Source organism: Rutilus rutilus, assembly GCF_951802725.1.
Source record: "Rutilus rutilus genome assembly, chromosome: 7".
NCBI classification, from domain to species: domain Eukaryota; kingdom Metazoa; phylum Chordata; class Actinopteri; order Cypriniformes; family Leuciscidae; genus Rutilus; species Rutilus rutilus.
Genome location: NC_140221.1, coordinates 2991374 through 3013822, shown reverse-complemented (window position 1 = coordinate 3013822; position 22449 = coordinate 2991374). Strand labels below are relative to the sequence as shown.

The 22449-nt window shown below is 38.0% G+C and overlaps 1 protein-coding gene across 4 annotated transcripts in view; it reads left to right on the top strand.

Moving 5' to 3' along the window:
* Positions 1-16024: 16024 nt before the first annotated feature.
* The window catches only part of rgs3a (regulator of G protein signaling 3a), a 171491-nt gene continuing 165066 nt past the window's right edge, over positions 16025-22449 (top strand). For 2 of the 4 annotated variants that reach the window (XM_084413646.1, XM_084413645.1), the window contains exon 1: positions 20732-20887. In XM_084413646.1, coding sequence (XP_084269772.1) covers positions 20747-20887 — 141 coding nt within the window. In that variant the 5' untranslated portion in view covers positions 20732-20746. Of the gene's footprint in view, positions 16585-20731; positions 20888-22449 lie in introns of those variants that run through there. The other 2 variants (XM_084413648.1, XM_084413647.1) reach the window with 2 other exon arrangements.

Below are 22449 nucleotides of genomic sequence, written 5' to 3'. Positions count from 1 at the left end.
TAAAATAGTTATGCTAATAAATTACTATTTATTTATTATGTATTGATCAAATCTAGTAATTTTAAGGCAAAAAAAAAAAAAAAAAATTGCATTAAAAAACATCAAAATGAAATAAAATTAACTTTTTTGGACCAAAAAAGAGCTTTAGAGCAAAATTTCAAGTTATGAAAGTTTGCAGTTTGTTGTGGCTTGCATTTTACCTCTTGTTACAATAGTTTTTTGGACTGCCTTACCAACATAGTGCATTACTGTAACCATGTGTCTGCATTACTTTCCATGGTGAACGCAGCACACAGATGCTGGTGATACACCTTTGAAATTGAAACACAACCTTTTACTTATAAATTGTAGTAATAGACAGTTGTACCCAGAATATGAGTGTGGGATGGTGTTGGGATATGCTGTGCACTCAGATCACCACTTGAGGTCACTATTGCAATTATCAGAAATTCGTTTTGAATGAAGGAAAGACTGAAACCATAATGTCTGGAGTCAAAACCTCAGTGGCCACTATATGTATCTCAACACATATTTCACAGAATTCACACAGAAAAATGAAACTACTAATGCTTGTGAAACAGATTCAAAAATTCTGTTGATGAGGTTTGGTAGAATTCATGATAAACCCCAAAAGTCTTGCTTTTCACTATGCATGTGTTGGTTAATCATAAATCAATCTCATGAATCCCAGAATTCAGATGTTCATTGATTAGGGCACGTTTACACGACAACGATGTACTAAAAGTGGAAATGTTTTTCCTTTGCATTTTTCACGAACAGATGACAACATTGTCAAAACAATTAGCCTACCGTTCACATGGATCCATAGCCTGGGTGCCAGCCCGAACCCCGCCCACAACATTTTTTGGTCGGGAAGTTCGGTCTGGACTCGCTCCGTTGAGGAGCTATTATGCCCGAACAAAAATTGTTCGGACCAATCAAATTGTCAGGGCGGGCTTTATACGATGATGGACAGATGAGCAACGGTAACGTAATCATCCACGTCACCAAAGAGCGCTTGATTTGAATTAGTTTACAACAAAGATGACTGCCGCTGGAGAATTGAGATTTCACGAGTTCACATTTACAAATAAGTCAGATAGAATACATGCGTATATAAGATTTCACACAAATAAGTCGATAGAATAAATGCGTATATGACGTGCTGTCCGAGGAGAGGGCTGTGGGCTCGGTAGCCATACTCCCCCGTATTCCTGGTTGTGAGAGAACAAGACAAGAGTGAGGATTCGGGGTGGTGGAGGGATGCTGAAACTGTCAAGGAGTGTTAGGTAAGTTGACAGAGTGATTAAGCTTCCTCATGCTGATAGATAGGGTAACGTTAGACATGGTATTGTTTGATGACAAGTTGATATTGGATTGATTATTTGTACGTGCTCCTCCCGAACTTTGTTTATGAAACATCATGTGTAGATTCCGCCATCGCGTCTGTTATAGAAGATCCACAGCGCATTCATTTTAAAAGAGGAACAGAGAGCCGCGACATTTTGTTGGTTGAAAATATGAATGAAGAACATGCGTCATTTACTCCGTTGCTCTGATTGGTTGTAGGTCTATCCAATTGAGTGCAGAGGTTTTTTTTTTCCTGGTTCGGTTGAGACACACCCCATAATCAAATCTCTATGGAGCAGTATCAGACTCACATTCTGACTAGAATCTGAGTATGACGACGTCAGGCTAATGGATCCACGAAAACGGCTAAAAATCATGCTGTATTCTGCAGTCAGGCCAGTAGATGGCGATGTCAAAACACTAGGCGCCTATAGACTGAACACGTAAAACACATGCACTGCACATGATGTCACCATTTTCACAGATTTGCATTTTTGTAGTTTACACAGACACAGTAATGGTATCGTTTTCAAAAATGTGCACTTTGGGCCAGTTTACACGACACCGTTTTCAACTAAGAACAGAAAACTTTTTATGCGTTTTGGCCTTTCATTTACAGACACGACAGTGGCGTTTTGGGAGCCTGAAAACACAAACTTTTAAAAATGCGCATGCATTTTACGTGTTCTGTCTATAGGCACGTAACGTTAGTGTTTTTTTTTACAAAGTGACATCGCCAACTACTGGCCTGACAGCAGAATACAGCGTTTTCAGTATTTTTCTTGGATCCGAACGGGGATCGTTTTGACAAAGTTGTCGTCTGTATGCAAAAAAAAAAAAAAAAAAAAAACAGGCTATCGTTGTCCTGTAAACTTACCCTGAGACATCAGACATATGTCTATCTGTTTCACTTTGTGTTTGAGACTCAGTAGAGTTTCATAATTATACTACTGCAAACTGCAAAGCCTTAAAGACTTATTTTAAGTTTATTGTGAAACCTAAAAAATAATATGCATGTGATGCTGATATTATCAGAAATTATCAGAAAAGACACAAACATATTCTGTGCTATATTTAGGCTTATATGTGCCAAACCTGTTTTTGTCTCAAAATCATATTTAATTTTTAAGCTCAGGATAATGAAACTCACCCGTTTTTTTTTGTGTTTTTTTGTGCATGCTGTTATTAAAGTAGGCTATGTGTCCGTCAGATGTAAGATCTGAGATTATTGTTGGTTTGGTGTTTTCCAGCTTGTTGGGGGGATTGAATGATGGAGTGTGTGTGTAATCAGGATTAAAGTCTCTCTCTCTTCTACTGTAATTCAGGTCATTGGCAGGTCAGTATACCAGCACAAACACATCAATCTGCTGAAAACAACATACAAAATCTGTTTGTTTTAATAAGCACTGAACATGGTTGAGCATGACAAATGTAATTTAGCATATAAACAAAAAATAACAGGCAAGCTTTTGATGTTACGACACCTGACATTTAAAATAGTTTTGTAACAAATAAAATATATGGTGGGTCACAAGTCTGTTCTCATAGGATGCAAAAGGGGAAACATATGCTAAATCCAAAATAAACATGCAACTGTTTGTAAAGATAAGTTAACTTTGAAATCATCATCTACTACTTAATACGTCCTTGAAAATGAGCATGTTTTGGTGGATAGCTTAGGTTTTGAACTGAACAAAATCTCCAGATCCCTCTTCTCTCTGGTCCTGTCAGTGGACAGAGATTTGACCATATGTCCAAATACATACGCTTGCTTCATTAAAACAGCTTAAGCCTTAAGTTACTTAAAAGAAATGAGGGAAGGTCTTTCAATGTGGATAATCGCATAGACATGTTCAGTATGGGTTGCCATCCGTCATTGATAAGAATTGTTCTTTATTGTACATTATTGTACCTAAGTTGAAAGTATGTTGAAGATTTGTCCTGTAGTCTATGTTTATGGGTCTTTCTAAACTCCGGGTATATGTGCTTATAATTTACCTCGGGTAAACAATTTGTATGCGTTTTGACTGTTCATTTACACGACAACGGCATTTTGGGGGCCTCAAAAATAACTTTTGAAAATGGGTTTCAAAGTGCAAGGTTTTGAAAATGATGCTTTTACTGTCTCTTGTGTAAACAATAAAAACGTAAATTTGTGAAACCGGTGACGTCATGCGCGTGTGGATTGCTAAGCATCTATCAATATTTTAATACCGCTTCGTTTCACACTGCACACGTTTGGCACCACAACAGCGGCTCTAATCCTGCTCTAGAACAGGGTTTCATAACCCAGGGTCAACAGCGGGGTTTATAATGACGATAACCCAGGGTTAAGCAGAGTGTGAAAAGCCCTATTGTCCAATAATAGCCCTATTGTGTGGGGGGTTCTTATCTTTATTGTACCAGATATGTAAACATTTGTGTGGCGATTTCTACGTACAAGTTCGACATTGGCATTTAAATAATACTTATTTACAGTGTTTGATTTGACAGCATTTGAAATTCATGACAAGGCTGTAATGAAGCATGTCTCAGAACAGGCGAGTTCAGTGTTTTCCCCTGAAGTGACCCACTTTATCTTCAGATGCAGTGACAGTAAACGTGGCGCTTGCTGTGATGAAATGGTGAGTCGTGGTTTGTGGCTCCAAGGGGTTTCGTGTTGCAAGAACTCCAGCAATTTCTCCTTGATTCACACCTGTGATCTCTATCTCAGCAACGACTTGATTGATCATTAATGAGATGCCATTATGGGATTATTGCAAGATGACTGTTAATAAGTCATCATGTGAAGTCATTATGAAGTTAAATGCTGGGGAATCATCTGATGAAGACACTTGAATGACAGCAAACATTTTTAGCTACAGCAGAAATTTGATTGATTTTATTACATGTTGCATATGGACTAATGCATTAATGAATAAAAATAGTTCACAAGAACATTGACTTTAAGCTTTTAAATTTCAGCTCTCCCTGCAATGTCATGTTATTAATTTAGTTTTTCCACTTCATTATCTCTGGTTCATAAATTTCATCTGAGAGATTAAATCAAAACCCATTTCCTTTCTTAATTCTTCCTCAAAATTGGAAATCTTGCTCCATCTACTGCAGCCTTTCATGTCAACTTAAATGATTAAAGTCCCCCTGTGATCAATAATTTTATCCCTTAAAACTCATGTTTGATCTAAAAGTTTTTTCCTTAAAAAAAATTCTTCATGCCTTAAAATATCTTGAATGTAACTCGACACCCTTGCCTCATTTAGTATAAGCGGTTCTATGAATATGCAAATGAGCCCTGCCTCCACTCACTCACTCAGCTCAGAGATCCACTGGTTGACTAGCCTGGTTCTACCAGACTCTCGTACATTTCATTGAGCGGAAGTACGCAGGAGGGCGGAGCCAGGCTACTGGTTGACGATCACACGTTGATCTGATTGGTTACAAGGTAGTTTGTGACGTCAGAAACACCAGCGATTTCAAAGCGTGTTTTTGAGACTGTCTTTGGTTCACTGCAGTTTTAAGGAGAAAATACTCAGCAATGGTGTCGACTTATGAATTTACACATGGTTTGTCTTAAAGCATATTAAAAACACCACATAGACACATAAACAACATTAAAAGCTGGATTTTCACCACAGGGGGATGCCCAATCTGAGATTTTAGAGAGATCCTGCACAGGAAATCTAATTATTTTTTATTTTTTTTCACAGCTGAGCTAATTATCTTCAGATACATTATCATAGGGCATGTTGTTTCTTTCAAATGCAAATGCCGATTATTTAATTTAATAAGACCACCTTCCAGCAACGCCCACTCTCCCACCTCTTTGTAAAGTCTGTTAAAAAATTGAGTAGCCCCAGTAAGGTGCCCACAGTTATTAGGGAAGCAATTAGGAACCTCTATCTTGAAAAACAATCAATCATTAATGCTGGTATCAGTTAGAGTTCACAGGCTTCAAAGGACCTTCTCATCAATGATGTAATATTGATTTGCTGTGCCTGTTTAGTATGACAGAGATGTAGACAGATGCTTTACCTTATTCAGATCAGACTGAAGCTCTGCTGAAATGATCCCACACAATACTTTTGGGGCATATACTTACTGTACATTACAAGCCAAAAAAACACCCAAGAATCAAAATGCCTGATGTTAGTTGCATGTAAATTGTACTTAACCTCTATGCACGTTTCCCAAAGGCATGATTCCCCACAACAGACAAGACAACACATGTGCAACCTATACACCACCTCATTTCAGTTGGACCAAAGCTTATGCATAATATTCTGAAAGTACAAATTCTAGAGAGCCAATGGCCTTGATACAGAGGGGTACAGATAATATATTATTATAAATATTAAAAAATATTATTTTAATTATTTTGTAATCCTAAAGATCAGAATTTTACGTTGTTTAGGTGTGTTCGATTAGGACTGAAGCTGTAGTACAGTGAACCTCTTGGGCTGAGAAACCCTGCTCTTAAATGAGGCTGTTTTCCTCAATTTTGAATAAACCAATGAGATGACCATATCAATTAAAAATTAAAAGTAATGGTTCTATTAATTAAATTGCATACTTCCCTACTATATAGTAGGCAAAAAACAATATCCGACAAGAGTAGTATGTCTGAATCCACAGTACTCATAAAAGAGTAGGCAAAAAGTACCCGGATGACCTACTTCTTCTGGCGAGATTCTGAAGTGCATACAATGGACACTTTACTATCCCATGAGGCAACGGGAGAGGATTTATGAATGATAGTGAAGCGACACTGACACTGGTCACGTGAAAATTACAACATGGCGAATGTAGTTGGAGTGCCCTTGAAAGCCACCAGAGGGCACTCCACACAGTGGCGTAACTTTGTTAAAAAAAAAAGGGTGGGACAGGTGGGGTGGGGGTTGCTAATAAAATGCTAAATCAGATATATGTACAATAACATTACGATGTCCAGCAATCGATTTAAATAGTAGGCTACATTGGGTTTAATTTGTCGTTTTATGTCGTTTAATGAGATGTAGATAAATACATAGATCTGCCCTTTTGAATAACGTGTATCATAATGGTCCAGTGGTAGAACTTTTGCCAACCGTGTCAGAGGTTCTGGGTTCTAATCCGCACTCGTATAGGTTTTTTTTTTCTCATCAAAACCGATTATGTTCATCAGTGGTTGCATATCAAGCAGGGACGCGTTTGTGTGCATTATGTTTTGTGATTTCACCAGAACGAATAGAGAGTATCCGCAACGGATTGAAGCGCGCGTCCGAGTGAAGACAGTGCGGCGTGTGTGCGAGCCACACGAGAAAACACTGTATCCGCGCCACTGATCGCAGCAGCAACGAGCACTTTGATCACTTGATTTAAAAAAACACATTTCAGCGCTAGATCAGCGCTAGAACGAAATGTTAACTGGAGATGTTTTATTTATTTGTAGAATTGGTACATTCAAATATGTTTTGATATGCAAATATGAATGCGAGATGTTTTAAAAAGTGGTGGGGACAATATCGACCCTGGCAAAAAAGTGGTGGAGACATGTCCCACCCGTCCCACCCGCAAATTACGCCTACGACTCCACATCAGACTATTGTCATTCCCTCACAAACTACATCTCCCATAACTCTCTGCCTGGACTCTTTAGCACTCATTGTTTTCACCTGTGTCTCATCTTCTTGTTTGCTCACCCTATATAAGTCTGTTTCTTTCTGTCATTCCCTGCGAAGTCTTGTTTAGTGTCACACTGCACTTCCAAGCATTCTCCTGGTTTTCGCTCTTCTGTCCGGTTTTCTTAGTTTCCTCTGTTTTTGCCTGTGCCCCTTTGCCCGTTATTGTTTGGACTGATTACCCAGTGTTTATGACTTTTGCCTGTTTTCGACTACGATTGTGGATTACCCTTTCAATAAAACTGCATTTGGATCCTCACCCTTTGTGTCTCAGAGCAGTTCGTGACAGTCCCGAAGTGATTACTTAATCAAATAAGTACCTACTCAAGAGAGTATGCGATTTCGGACGCAGTCCTTAAGTCTGACTCTTTCTGCTTCCCGTAGTGATCCTCGTGTGACGTTTGTGTACTTTAGCACTGATGAATTACATGCAATCTTTGTCAAATACACTGAGACTGCGTCCGAAATCTCATACTTTATTGAACTTATTTTGAATAAATAATTACTTCATGACCGTGTATAGTGTGAATGTGTGTTGTGTAAATATAAGGACGTACTACATTCACCATGTTGTCATTATCATGTGACCTACAGCGTCAATTCCATTCATAAATCCTCTCCCGTTGCCTCATGGGATAGTAAAGTGTCCATCGTATGAACTTCAGAATCTCGCCAGAGGAAGTGGGTCATCCGGGGACTTTTTGCCTACTCTTTTAGGCACTGTGGATTCAGACATACTTCTTTTGTCACATACTGTTTTTCGCCAGTAGGGAAGTGTGCTATTTCGGGTGCAGCCATCCAATTCGGTTTTCATAAAGCAGCAGAAACACTTTTCATTCAGTACTTTATGTACTGCTTAATACAGTGCCTGTCTGTACAAAAATAAAAATAAAATTTAAATACCAATAAAGTGGGGTCTACATTTTTTTAAATCAGTTTTATTTTGATATACATGACACAATATAACATTAAGATTACATGAAAAGAGTTTTTACTGTTTTCAAAACATGAATTTGTGAGCATCAGCTGAGCTGAAGGTGTCAGAATAAACATGAAACATGCATCATCATTGTCAGGTGAATCTGGCCAATCGTGGCACAGCTGTGTCATCATCATACCTTAGTCTCTCTGGAGAAACTGCACAGAATGAGCCAGTCAACTGCTCTCGTGGGACTTTGGTGGCATACGTGAGAGTGACGGGATGTATGGAAACTTGTTTCCACCACAGAATAAAACATTTGAAAAGATAATTGCGACTTTTTATCTCACAATTGCAAGTTTACATCTCGCAATTCTGACTTTATTTCTCAGAATTGCATGTTATAAACTCACAATTGCGAGTTTATATCATGCAATTCTGACATCTTTTCTCAGAAATGTGAGATATAAAGTCAGGATTGAGAGATATAAACAGGCAATTCTGAGAAAATTTTTTATAAAAAGTTGCAATTACCTTTTTTATTTTTTATTCTGTGGCGGATTCTGCACCGTCAGATAAAATTTCGAACTGGCATCTACTGCTTCGCTTCAAGTCGAACACACCTTACACCTAAACAGTGTTTCCCAACCCTGTTCATGGAGGCACACCAACAGTACACATTTTGAACAGTTTCTAATCAAAGACACCTCTAATCATTCAACTCATCAGCCCATTAATAGAGACTTCAATACCAGAAATATTTTGGTCAGAAAAACGAGACATCAATGCTTTATCATCCCACATCCACGTCTGCATGAAACCTGTCAATTCGTGACACTTAAACCACGGCATGTTTTTAAAAACCATTACACATTGACTTTCCCCTTCAAACCAGAAGCCTGGCTCCTCTCATTCAGGAAGGTATTCATTTGGCTTTCTAATTAATCTATGCTTTTGTTGTGTGTTTAATGAAGAACTATCAGTGTTCTTGTTAATCTTATGTTCTGTTGAGGAGACATGAGCCAACAGTACATGTCCGATACTTCATCTCTGCTGGTTTCATTGCTCTTGTTTGCCATGGAAATCTGGGAATACCATTATCTCTCCCTCAGCCAATGAACAGGAGCCTGACATCATAATGCCTCAGAGAGCAGCCACCTCTTCTGAACTGTGTGTGTGCATGTGACACACAGATTAAAATCAGATTCATCTGGTGTGTGTATAATGTGTGTGTGTGAGGTTACACAAGAAAATCCTGCAGGGTTTTCCCCCTCACCTCCCCAAATGCGCCACATTTACTGCGCTCTAATTCCGCAGCTGGCACAGACTTTTTTTGTCTTAAATCTTGCATTTCATGTAATACATATTTATTCAGAAAAGTACTATGCAGTTTTTTGCATGAATAATATTGCATTGCATTATATACACAATATAATCATACACACACAATGTAAAACATATCCATCCCCTACCAAGTGGAGTAATACAACATTTCTTTTTTTTTTCTTTTTTTTTAAGGCAAGACATAACCTTCCTTCTGGGTGCACCGACCCATTAACATTCGTGAAGAGGCATATTTTACCCATAATATGACATGCACTTGGTACTGTATGTAAAGAATACCCAAGTCAAATTTGTACAAAGCTCACTGCATCTCTGATATGACCATAAAACCCTGAAATAGCTAACAGAACAAAAAGCAAATGTCTCTGTCCCATGGATATCCAATGGTCTATGAATCGCTTATAAGATTTTTCAGGTCAGCGCTGTTGCCATATTGTTCCAGTTTGGTGCTTTTAATAAAATAAACAGTAAAAATTAATAATACATTGGGTTGTGAATTTAAGGGGCGAAACTATTCCACAGAGAATATCAAAACTGAACACACAAAAAGAACAGAATACCAATTCCCTAAAGAAGAAACAAAAAGGAGCAGAAAAACCCCCATCTTGGTCTGTCAAGGGGAAAAGTCTTATGATCCTCCTTGGCATCCCTAGTGAAAAACAAGTATATTTTATCGTATTTGAAATGTATTCCCTTCTTCAATAGTACATTGCAAATATAGTATCAAAAACTGTACTATCTTTAAATATATTAAAAGTATATTAGCATCATGCTTTTACCTTTTTTCACAATACAACTTTTTACACACTTTAAAATAATTGTGCTTTAGTTTATTTTCTAAAAATATATTTTCTAAAAATATACTTGAGGTGAAAATTCAGTTTATTTTTTTTAAAGTGTATTTATTTGCACTTTGTTAATTTTAACTGTGTGCTGGAAATGAACATCGTAACAATGCAAAGTATACTTTCAAAATACATTATAGTATACAATAGTATGTTGTACAAAATATAGCTAAGTATTATTTGTCTATTAATGTGCATTGTTATTTAAGACAAAGTGTGCCATTTTGGACCTTTCCCAATCTCGTCCCCCCTCTCTCTCTCCCACCTCACTTCCTGTCTAGCTACTGTCCTATCCTACTAAACGGCAAAAATAAATCTTTGAAAAAAATAAATATATATATATATATAAACATACTTATGGGGCCCTATTTTGCACTCAGTGCACAGCGGACTTTTCCCTCCACAGACGCACGTCGGTAAATTAGGGAATGAACTTGCGCTCCCGGGAGCGGTTCAGCGAAAAGAGGAGGCGTGTTCCGGCGCAAACGTTCCCTGGTGCTATTTTGCAGTTTCAGAAAACAATTCCAGCACTGACCAGGAAAAACCTAGTCTAAAGTCAGTGGCGCGTTATTCAGATGCTATTTTAAGGGCGCATGCTTGCCCATAATGTAGCGTGTGCACAACACACATACACTTTGCTTCTCTCATCTACACAGACGCAGCAGTTGACAATTTTGCAAACCATACATAATTACAAGGAAAAATATTCCACACGAGGGAAATCATTGTGGTGTCCATGAAGATGTGAAAAAATAGGCATAAATCTAGCTTACACATTTACCCAAATTTACCCAAAATATTATACGCCTGTTTAACCGAAACTAATTTGGGTGGGTTTCTCCATCCCCATACAATGTCACTTCTCTGTCTTTTACGGCCCTGACGAGAACGTCGGTCTCCTCGGCTGTGAACCGCTCCTGGCGAGCGCCTGGCAAATCCGCCATTATAATAACAATCCGCGGTTATAATAGCAACCCGCCATGGAACAAGCACGCCTGCTTTTAAAGAGAATGTGAGATGTCGCTCTGATTGGTTTATTTCACGTTACGCCCAAACCACACCTATGAGTATTGTTGCTACTTCAGACCAACCCATTTTAGATTTGCGTCTGCCCGTTGAGATCCGCCCACAAAGTTACTTGCGTTTCATGTTTGATACTTGCATCTCAGATCGTTAAAATAGGGCCCATGGTATTTTGCTTGTATGTTTCGAAGACACTCATAATGAATTTGTAATGTACTTGTAACACAAATAAAGTACACTTTAATATCACTAATAAAGCATGTAATTAGTCCCTACACAGGCATATACTTAAAGTATAAGTATACTTGCAGTAGTTCCAATTTAGTACACAAAAGTACACTTAATACACTTAAAGTTATGCTTTACTACAATTTAATTACAACTAAAATATACTTAGTATAAAATTAGATGTTTCAAAATAGCACACTTCAAGTTAACTAATCATTAACACACTTGAAGTATACTAAATTAGTCTGGCTGCAAGTATACTTAGCTTTTTTTTTTTTTTTCATCAGGGATTGGTTTTGTTTTGAAATATTCCCCTTTAAGCATCAAAAATGTTTTTATATAAAGATGAATAAACTTCTTAAACTTCCAGTACTTTTCCAAATGGTTTAATGTTATTATTGCATATCAGATTTATGACTTTGAGGATTAAGGGCTGAAAACTGAATAATTCTTGAACGTCCTTGGTTTTGTACAGTTATTCCATTCCACCAGAATACAATATAAAGTACAGTAACTCACATCTGTGGAATGATACAAGATGGAAGAGACTTTTCTGCTCTTGCCTAAAGCCAGAGATGAAAGAATATTCTGAATAATGATGGGTGATGTTCTGATGTGAATTTCTGTGGATGGATATACTATGTGTCTGGATAACAATGAGAAACTTTAAGACGCCAGTCTGACAGTCTCACACAGATAACATAAATGTAGGAGTATAAAAAGCACAGAGAATTTTTGCTTGAGGTGAAGTATTAATAATATAATACTTAATAATAATAATAGCAGAACGACCTCATGGACAACAACCAGTTTGGTTTCAAAGGCGGCCTGCTCTCAGTTATTTTGACACATTGAACCACCAGATCCTCCTGTCAATCCTAAAGACGAAGGGGATCTCAGGAACCGCACTCCAATGCTTCAAGTCTTACCTCTCAGGTACGTCCTTTAGGGTGTTGTGGAGAGGTGAGGTGTCTAAGTCGCAACATCTAACTACTGGAGTGCCTCAGGGCTCAGTGCTTGGACCACTTCTCTTCTCCATCTACATGTCATCACTAGGATCTGTCATTCAGAAACATGTTTTTTCCTATCACTGTTATGCTGACGACCCACAACTCTACCTCTGGTTCGGCTCGCTCGCATCTCAGCCTGCCTGACAGACATTTCTTGCTGGATGAAGGACCACCACCTTCAACTCAACCTGGAAAAGACAGAATTGCTTGTGGTTTCAGTCAACCCAACACTGCACCACAACTTCTCCATTCAGCTGTAGGTTCATCATCCATAACTCCATCCAGGACAGCCAGGAACCCTGGAGTTGTGATTGATGATCAGTTAAACTTCACAGGCCACACTTGCTCGATCCTGCAGATTTGCCTTCTACAACATTAGGAGGATCAGGGTCTTCCTATCGGAGCTACACAACTCTTTGTCCAAGCTCTTGTTCTATCCAGACTGGACTATTATAATGAGATCCTTCCAGCATCACTGTCAAACCTCAGCAACTGATCCAGATGCTGCAGCGTGTCTTTAACGAGTCGAAGAGACACACGTCTCACATCTCTCCTCATAAACCTGCACTGGTTACCAATTGCAACTCGCATCAAATTCAATGCGCTGATGTTTTCAGAACAACACTGGCTCTGCTCCTCCACACCTAAACTCACTACTTCAGGCCGATGTGTCTCCAGAAGCTTGAGTTCTGCTAGTGAACGGTGTCTTGTGGTGCCATCATCCCAAAGAGGCACAAAATCACTTTCACGAACCTTTATCTGGACTGTTCCTGCTGGTGGAATGACCCGACGAACTCAACCTGAGCTGATGAGTCTTTAACCATGTCAAGAAACGGCTGAAGACGCATATTTTTCTTCAACACTTGATCCATTAATACTAACACTTACTACTCTATATTAGGGGTTGAACGACTTCAGATTTATTAAAGTTGACATTTATGTGATGAAGTCGGGTCGACGTCGACTAGTCGCTGATGATGTCATTGATGAACAAATAAGCCTGAACCTCAAGCCGAGATTCAAACTAAAACTCAAGCGATCTTCATGTGATATACCCACTGCTGTGTGTTTGTGTGTGTGAGCGTAATGCATCAGCAGTTAAGAACGACGATTAACCACTATAATAAGCTGTGTAAAACGTGCGTTCACTCGATCAATTTTGAGCATCCAGATTGTATAATCAAACATATCTTGTGGAGCGCTCTTTGAGAATGCATTTATTTGTCATTTTAAATGAAACGGAGCGTAAAAGTGGCCTTTCTTATCATGTTGCGCCCTCTATAGGCCATGAATGATCAGCGACTTACATATTGTTGCCCTATTGTTGGTTTGATCGCTTCTATTATTTGTAGAATTTGTAAGTCGCTTTGAATAAAAGCGTCTGCTAAATGATTAAATGTTGCCCCGCCTCTTTTAAGCACTGCGCTCCTTGTGTTCTGACTTCCGGTTTGTATTTTTACAACATAAAGGTAAGTAAGGTCTTACAGATTTGTTCAGTGTTATATTCTTCTGTGAATGGATGGGTTGAGTTGAGCGATTATGTTGGAGCTTGCGTCTGGCTGAATGAATATTTAATTGCCTTAATTTACTAATTAGCAGATTATATGAGGGATCACAGAGAGACTCCAACAGTTACCCATTCGACCTCCTGCATCTTCCTCTCTTCTATTATCTTCTGTTTTCTCTCAGCCTGACATCTGTCAGTCCACATCCTCTCTCTCTCTCTCTCTCTCTCTCTCTCTCTCTCTCTCTCTCTCTCTCTCTCTCTCTCTCTCTCTCTCTCTCTCTCTCTCTCTCTCTCTCTCTCTCTCCCTCCCTCTCTCTCTCTCTCTCTCTCTCTCTCTCTCTCTCTCTCTCTTTCTCTCCCTCTCTCTCTCCCTCTCCCTCTCCCTCTCTCTCCCCCTCTCCCTCTCCCTCTCTCTCCCTCTCCCTCTCTCTCTCTCTCTCTCTCTCTCTCTCTCTCTCTCTCTCTCCCCCCCCCCCCCCGCCTGCCTCCCTCCCTCCGTCCCCCTCGCCTGCAGATATATCTGTCCGCTCTGTTAAGATGCTTTTACAGACGATTATTGTCCCTGTCCATGGGATCAAATCTGTTTGGCACAAAAGAGCTCTGATCAGGAGGTTTATTGCTGTGGCATATTTTAGAGATATAAATAAAGTTGGGGTTAGTGAATAAGAATTAGAAATGTCCACAAAAATTAAATCATCGTTTTTTTCCTTCTATTTATTTGACACAACGTGAGTTGTCATTAAATCGTTGCACACTGATGATTCATGATTCATTCTTCCTGACCCACTGATGTGCATAAAATGAATACATCATCATATCTTCAGTCCCAGGATTCGGCTGGTCAGTGGATTCGTCACATAGATCAACAACTGATTTTTAAAAAGGTTTTATTTATGTTTGGCCTTAATGCTTTTTTGCTTTTTTATATTTCCCAGTTCTAATCTGCCTACATATAACTTATTTTAATAAAACAAAATTGCAGATGTAATTCTGTGGAGGCATATAGAGGTGGGTTACATTTGTTAGCAGTTTGTTATTTGACTTGCAGCTGCAGAATAAATTAGATTGAGGAATGCATCTGTACGCAAGAGAAATTCCTGCCTTCGGCAACAAAGCAAAACATTAAAAATAACAAAATCCAGTGCTGGATCGCCACTCATTATAACACACGAAAAAAAGAAGAAAACTCTGTCCAACTGTTCTGATAACACCAGGGTTATTAACGCTATTAAAACATTTCTGTTCATTGAAATAAAACTGAAATAAAAAAAATATATATAAATATTAGTTGAACAAATGTAAACTAAATAAAATGTATGTATTGCCTAAACTGCAATAAGTTGAAGCACTAAAAATTATTAACTGGTAATAAATAAAAACTAAAGCTGAAACAAAAATAAATTAAACCTAAATAACAATAAAAATAAATAAATAAAATAAACTAGTAAAATGACAAAAGCACATAACAAAAATGTACATGAAAACTAAAAATATAAAAGAATCTGATTCAAAATATTAGTATAACTATAATTAAACTAAAATAAAAGAGTAAAATAACACTGGATCATATACAGAACAGAATGAAACATACACAATACATGTCAAATTAGGAAAATGAACTGCAATACAAAATAACAGTATTGAACATATTTAAATAGTCAAATGTAATGTGTTAACTTGGCAGCCCTAAAAAAATACTAAAACTTAAAAAATAAATATGATGGAAAATATAAACTTGGGGGGGGGGGGGGGGGGGTGTCACTGAGTGATAGGATGAAAATTAATAGGACATACATTTGGTGTGTTTAAAACATATATTTTTCATTGTAAAAAACAAAATTTCAACTTAAAAACTCAAGTTCAGTTGCTGTCTTAAATTTTTAAATAAATATTTAACTTGGTTGTACAAGTCATTTAAACTTTGCTTACATTAAACCGTGTTAAAAAATCGAGTTGAATCTCCTTTAACTTGTAAAAAAAAAAAAGTTGAAATAAGTCAATTATTTTGATGAGTTAAAGTAATGTAAGAATATAAATTGCCATGACTTAGGCCAACCAATCATATAATTATTTGGAGAGGATGTAGGAAGGACTAAACGCCAGAGAGAGAGAGAGAGAGAGAGAGAGAGAGAGAGAGAGAGAGAGAGAGAGAGAGAGAGAGAGAGAGAGAGAGAGAGAGAGTGGAGGATTAACATGTGCCAGAGAAACAAGCGCACAGCCATCTTTAGATTATTGTGTTTAAAACTTCTGTTTTTGCGGTAGCTCTATTGTAGAGTTAACGAAAGTTATCATGTGCATTGTAATGTTTGAAGCGGATGTATTCATGAGAGCGGTTCATTCATAAATCTGTAAGATCTTACCTTCATGCTGTGGAAATACAAACCGGAAGACAGAACACAAGTGCAGCGCTGAAAAGGGGCGGGGCTATACTCTATGAGGAGAGAGAAAAAAGAAAGAAAGAGAGAGAGAAAAAAAAAAAAAAAAAGAGAGAGAGAGAGAGAGAGAGAGAGAGAGAGAATGGAGGGAGGGAGTCAGACAAGCCAAACATCAAGAATCACACGCACACACACATACACACACACGCTGTAGCGTTCGCCGAGAGAATCAGCAGCAACATCATTTCTGCTCATGTTTCTGCTGAAACTGAGTTTGAGGGAATAACTTCCACACGCTCAACATCTGTCTGAACATCAGTGATCAGGTGAGCTCTGTCTGCGTCTCTGTGTGTGTTTCTCTTCCTTAGGGGTCTAGATTAACGTCACATTTATTCTGCTGAGGTGGAAGCTTGTTATCTTTGTATTATTTTTTCCCTTGGGTGAATTAATTGAAACAAAATGTATTTATTTATTACATTTTCTCTGTGGCTGGGTTGTATGCCAGTATGTCAGTGACTTCTGTCTGAGTAGATTAACATTAATGCATTAATAACCATCTGTCTCGGTTCGTCTGCTCTCTTTCACTCTGTCAAATTTTCAGGTTATCTAAGCATTTTTAAATTGTTGATACCCTTCTAAGCAGAAGTGGGCCATGCTACTCTTTAATGCATGTTTTAGTGTGGGTAGATTGCATAATGGTTGCACACAGGGAGTGAATGTGTGGGTCAGGTTTTGCATGTGTAGCCTTCAGGATATTAAAACCTAAGTTATCTACATTGTGAGAACCAGCCAACGTTATTAAGATATCTTAAATATCTTATTAAAAGTAAATTAAATAATCAAAAATGGTTTTGTGTGAGAGTAAAGGCCTGTTCACATCAAGACGTCATCACGATAATGCAGTGTGACAATAACCATTTTGAGTCGACAACTGTTGAAGTGTCAGTTCAGATCAACATGAATGGGACGAAGAAAACTGGCCAACCAATAAGATTTGAGCTTTTGGTCCAACAGTGCCTGGAGCTGATGAAGTTACATAACAATTACGACTTGGTGGTGCTCACAGACAGATTATTTTGCCAAGTGACAATAAGAAATCAAGTCAAGTCACATTTATTTATACAGCGCTTTATATAATGTATGTTAAGAAAAATTCTATTTTGCAAACATTACAGGAACGTTACTTTTGAATGTTCTCTGAACGCTCTGAAACAAGAAGTAACATTTAAAGTCCCCCTGTGGTGAAAATCCAGCTTTTAATGTTGTTTATATGTCTATGTGGTGTTTTTAATACGCTTTAAGACAAAGCATGTGTAAGTTCATAAGTCGACACCATTGCTGAGTATTTCCTCCTTAAAACTGCAGTGAACCAAAGACAGTCTCAAAAACACGCTTTGAAATCGCTGGTGTTTCTGACGTCACAAACTACCTTGTAACCAATCAGATCAACCTGTGATCGTCAACGAGTGGATCTCTGAGCTGAGTGAGTGAGTGGAGGCGGGGCTCATTTGCATATTCATAGAACCGTGTATACTAAATGAGGCAAGGGTGTCGAGTTACATTCAAGATATTTTAAAGCATGAAGAATTTTTTTTCACAAAAACATTTTTAATACGTAATTTTGGTGATCAAAGATGAGTTTTAAGGGATAAAATTATTGACTACAGGGGGACTTATGTTAAAAAATGTTAGATGAACGCTTGTTCTTAACTTCAGAGTTAGCGGAGTCAGAATGTTCCCCGTTAGCTGCGTTTACAGGAATGAACAGGAGAATAATGATCAATTATGCAAACAAAATTCAATTCTATGGTAAAGCAGCTCTAAATCAAAAAATAATCTGTAACTGGCAGTGGAGATTTTGTGGTTTGATGCTCTCCGAGCAATACAAAAATCTGAATAGGATTGACTAAATAGGTTGAATGGCTGTAAATAAATCATGTTTGGCCTCTTTTAATTTTCTCCATGACAAGCATTTTTGTCACAATGTGTCAAAACCATTGCTGAATTTTGTGTACCAAAGAAACCCGAGTATTTCTGCTTCTCTGTAAGCAAATTGTGCATTTTCATTTAGCAATTTTTTCCACATTTATCTGACCAAACAGATGACACTGGACAGAAGGGATCGTGTTGCACGGTTCAGTATCTCAGTTCACAAGCCTCAAAATAATAGGCGGCACAACAGTTCTCTCCAGTTTATATTCTACTGTAATGCTATTGTAAATGAACTCCTGCAATGTCCCAAATTTTGTGTCTCCAAATGAAAAGCTAACGTGTTGCTTCAATTCCATTGTATGTCAAATATGTCAAGTACAAATGCCTCGAGCTACATGGACAGTCTGTGGATAGTGTAAACCAGGTTTAAAGTCGACATGATTGACAGGTTTGCGGATCTCATGTGATTGACAGGTTGTCATCAGAAATGTCGTTGCAGGAGAGTGGGAAAGATATTTTGATTAAAGATTACAAGGAACATGGATAATAAAAATAATGATGTGCATGGATAAATCATTTGTAATAAATACTGTCATAATATTCCATACAAAAAAATAAGAACTGTCAATTTTGATTTCATAGTGACTAAATGAACGTTAGAAATAAACTGCACTGTGAGCACCTCTGATGATGCCTCTGATTTTAAGCGAAAACTCACCAAGCTGGGCATTTTGACATATTTTTAAACTGTTTTTAACCATTTAGGCGCAAACCTGATGCACAAGGGGCAGTCGTGGCCTAATGGTTAGAGAGTCAGACTGGTAACCCAAAGGTTTCAGGTTCGATTCTCAAAACCAGACTGAAGTGCCCTTGACCAAAGCAACTAAACCCCAATCGCTCCCTGGGCGCCACAGCAAAAATGGCTGCCTACTGCTCTGGATGTGTGTGTGTGTGTGATTACTACTCACCACTCCTAATGTGTGTGTGCACTACCGTGGATGGGTTAAATACAGAGTGTGGGTTACCATATAGCCTACACATCATGTAAAAATTCACTTTGCTTGTCTGTGTTTCACTGTGCACACAGAAAGCCGCTAAGGAAACAGTATCACTCTCACGGCTTAATGCAGTTTTAATAACTCCTTTTATTATCGAGCACATCCTATTGTTTAGCAACAGTAGACTGTATTTTACGATAATCTCTGATCTAGCTGATTTGGACGTTGGGTTTGGGCTTTTAGGGAGGAAAGAAAGCGCACTGCTGTGAAGGAAAGAAATGCACTAAAATCGGACACAGCCCTAGTTTCTAGCTGTCGTTGCGATGTCTCCGTTCTCCTGTGATGGATTTTTAAATTAATCATAACTAACATTTATTTTTCTTGCAGGAACAACATTCATATGTGACTTTGAGTGTGTGAGTGTAAAAATAACAAATATGGGAAATGAAACTAGACAGATGTCTAGGTTTGAAAACTTGTGATTAACAATGAAGTAATCAATTAACAATGAAGTAACTTGTGATTAACAATGAAGAGTTTGCTTCTACCTAGTAACAGAAGGGTTTGCCTAACCAATCAAACTGTAGGGAGATTATGTAATGTATCATGTCACTTTTGCTATGCTCCTATTCTATAAAAACTGTTGTATTCCTTTTGCTGGTGGGATTCTCTCTGAAATGTGTCTGAGATCCTCTGGCTGTGATTAAAGTATATTCTAAGGCATTGTCTGAAGTCTGTCTAGTTAATGCTGCGCAGCAAGTTAGGGTAATTTTATAAAAATTATATTTTTTAGGTATAAAAAATAATATCTACATTTGAACATAGTAGGCTAGTATACCGCAAGTGCAGAAATAATATATAAATAGTAAACTATAAGTATAATGTTATGTTCACTTAAAGAAAACTTACAAGTATACTTGCAGTATAAACTACTAAACTAGTAGTTTACCGAGAGTACAAGTTCACTTGCATTACAAATGAGCAACCTAGTTGTGTACTTAGTTTACTACTCTTACACTTATAGTACACTTAAACGTATACTTGTTTTATATACTAAAATTGGTCCAATTTAGTCCCAAGCAGTATTGAAATAGTACACTTACAAGTTTACTACAAGTACACATTGATATTAGTATACTTACTACATGAAGTATACTTAAAAATATACTTGAACATTACTTAAGCATACTTCATAAAATGAACTTCAAGTATACTTCTTTTTCGTAAGGGTAGGAGCAAACAATATTTACAGTACAAAATGGCAATTTTAAGTAAAGTGATTAGACAGGGTGAATCTTTTGGAAAGTGGCTAAAATAAGTGTTTAAATAATAATTTAGTCATAACAACAATCATTTGAATGATTAAAAGGGCATTATTGGGCAGGGCAAGTTGCTGCATCCACATAAAATTGATAAAATTAGAAAAGGAGGTACATTTTTTTTTTTTTTTTTGGAGAGAAACGTACGAACAAGAACACAGGATTAAAAACTTTCAAGGAGAACTGTGAGGAACTTGGAAAAACTTTCCCCACACAGCTTTGTTAGTTTTCTGTAGCAAATGTGTGTGTGTGTGTGTGTGTGTGTGTGTGAGAGAGAGACAGCCCACGACTCCTTTGTTTTTATCTCCTCAGAAGCTGCTACAGCAAACCATGCTGCTGTCTCCAACTCAGCAAACCCTGAGAATATGCAATGCTTAACGGTGAGTGCCAGCTTTCCCCTTTTCTGTTGTGTGTGGCTTATGGTCTGAGATTGACCCTAGAATGTTGAGTAAGGTGCACTGTTAAAAATGTACTGTTTTCCAAATATTTTGTTGAACAAATACTCTGCAGCTGCCTTGATGAATGTATTGGCTAAATTAAGCATTGTTCAGGTAGTAAATAAACAAGTTGAAACAACAAAAGATGCATGGACCTTCAACCACATGTAAACCCACTGATCGGTTTTTACATTGCAAAAAAGAAAAAAGGACCTCTGTGAGAATTCAAGTTCTCTCAGTCTCAACTATTGTCTTCATTATTGGCACATGACTCAGTTGAGTAAAAACCTGTCACTCATTTACTCACCCTCATGCTTTTCCAAACAAATTTTCTTTTTTGGAACAAAAATGAAGCTATTCACTGTTTTTTTCAGACAATGAAACTTACAGTACAGTGATCAGTGGCAGTCAAGCTTCAAAAAGGACAAAAAAGCACCACAAAGGAAACCCATATGACTCATACGTTGCACAGTGGCTTTATGTGAGGAACAGGCCAACGTTTTTGTTAACATTATCTGTTAACCCTGGCCTCTATTAGCTCTCAAATCTCACTTGCACAACCGTACTGTATATTCAAATATTGTATGGCATACATACATGCAGACTGCATTTGCAAACATGTGTGCAAACAATGGCCTCGTTTACACTGCAGGTCTTGATGCCCAATTCTGATTTGTTGCCTATATCCGATTTTTTTGAGCGTCCGTTTCCACATTCATCTCCTACGACGACACAACGTTTAGTCGGGCCATCCGTCCCTTTGCAGATCCGATTTATATCTGATTTATTTCCACATATGAATGAGGCCTGAAACCGATCTCGAAATATCCGAATGCATGAGTTTTTTTCCTGTTTACACTGTCATAGAACACATCCGATCTGTGTCACATATGAGCAAAAAATCGGAATTGGGTCACATTTCACTGACAGTGTAAACGAGGCCAATGGGTGGTTCTGAAGAGCTAATTGAATTCAAGTATGATTGTGATAGGATGCTGCCTTTGCAATGTCACTTCACGGTCACCTGTAAAAAGTGTCAGCTTCGAAGCAGAAGACCATGTAGACTCACAGGGTGAACCGGTCACTGTGTGCTGAGGCATATGGTGTGTAAAATACGCCAACGCTCTGCTGATTCCACAGCTGAAGAGCTCCAAACTTCCACTGGCATTAATATCAGCAGGAATACTGTGCGGCGGGAGCTTCGTGGAATGGGTTTCCATGGCCGAGCAGCTTCATGCAAGTCTCACACAATGGCTATGTTTACATGCACACCTTTTGTTTCAATCAGAATGAATTCATTCTGACTGATGAATCCAATGTTAGTGTTTACATGAACACCAAATAAAGTGATCGATTTGATGCGTGCGTTTATATGACACAAGCTTCTAATAAGACATGTGCACACTGAACAAATATACAAACCCAGTGTTTGCACATACTATTCTCCTACATTAGTTCTTTTCCTTGTTTTGAAGAGCAGACTTAATATTTATCTATTTCGGGTC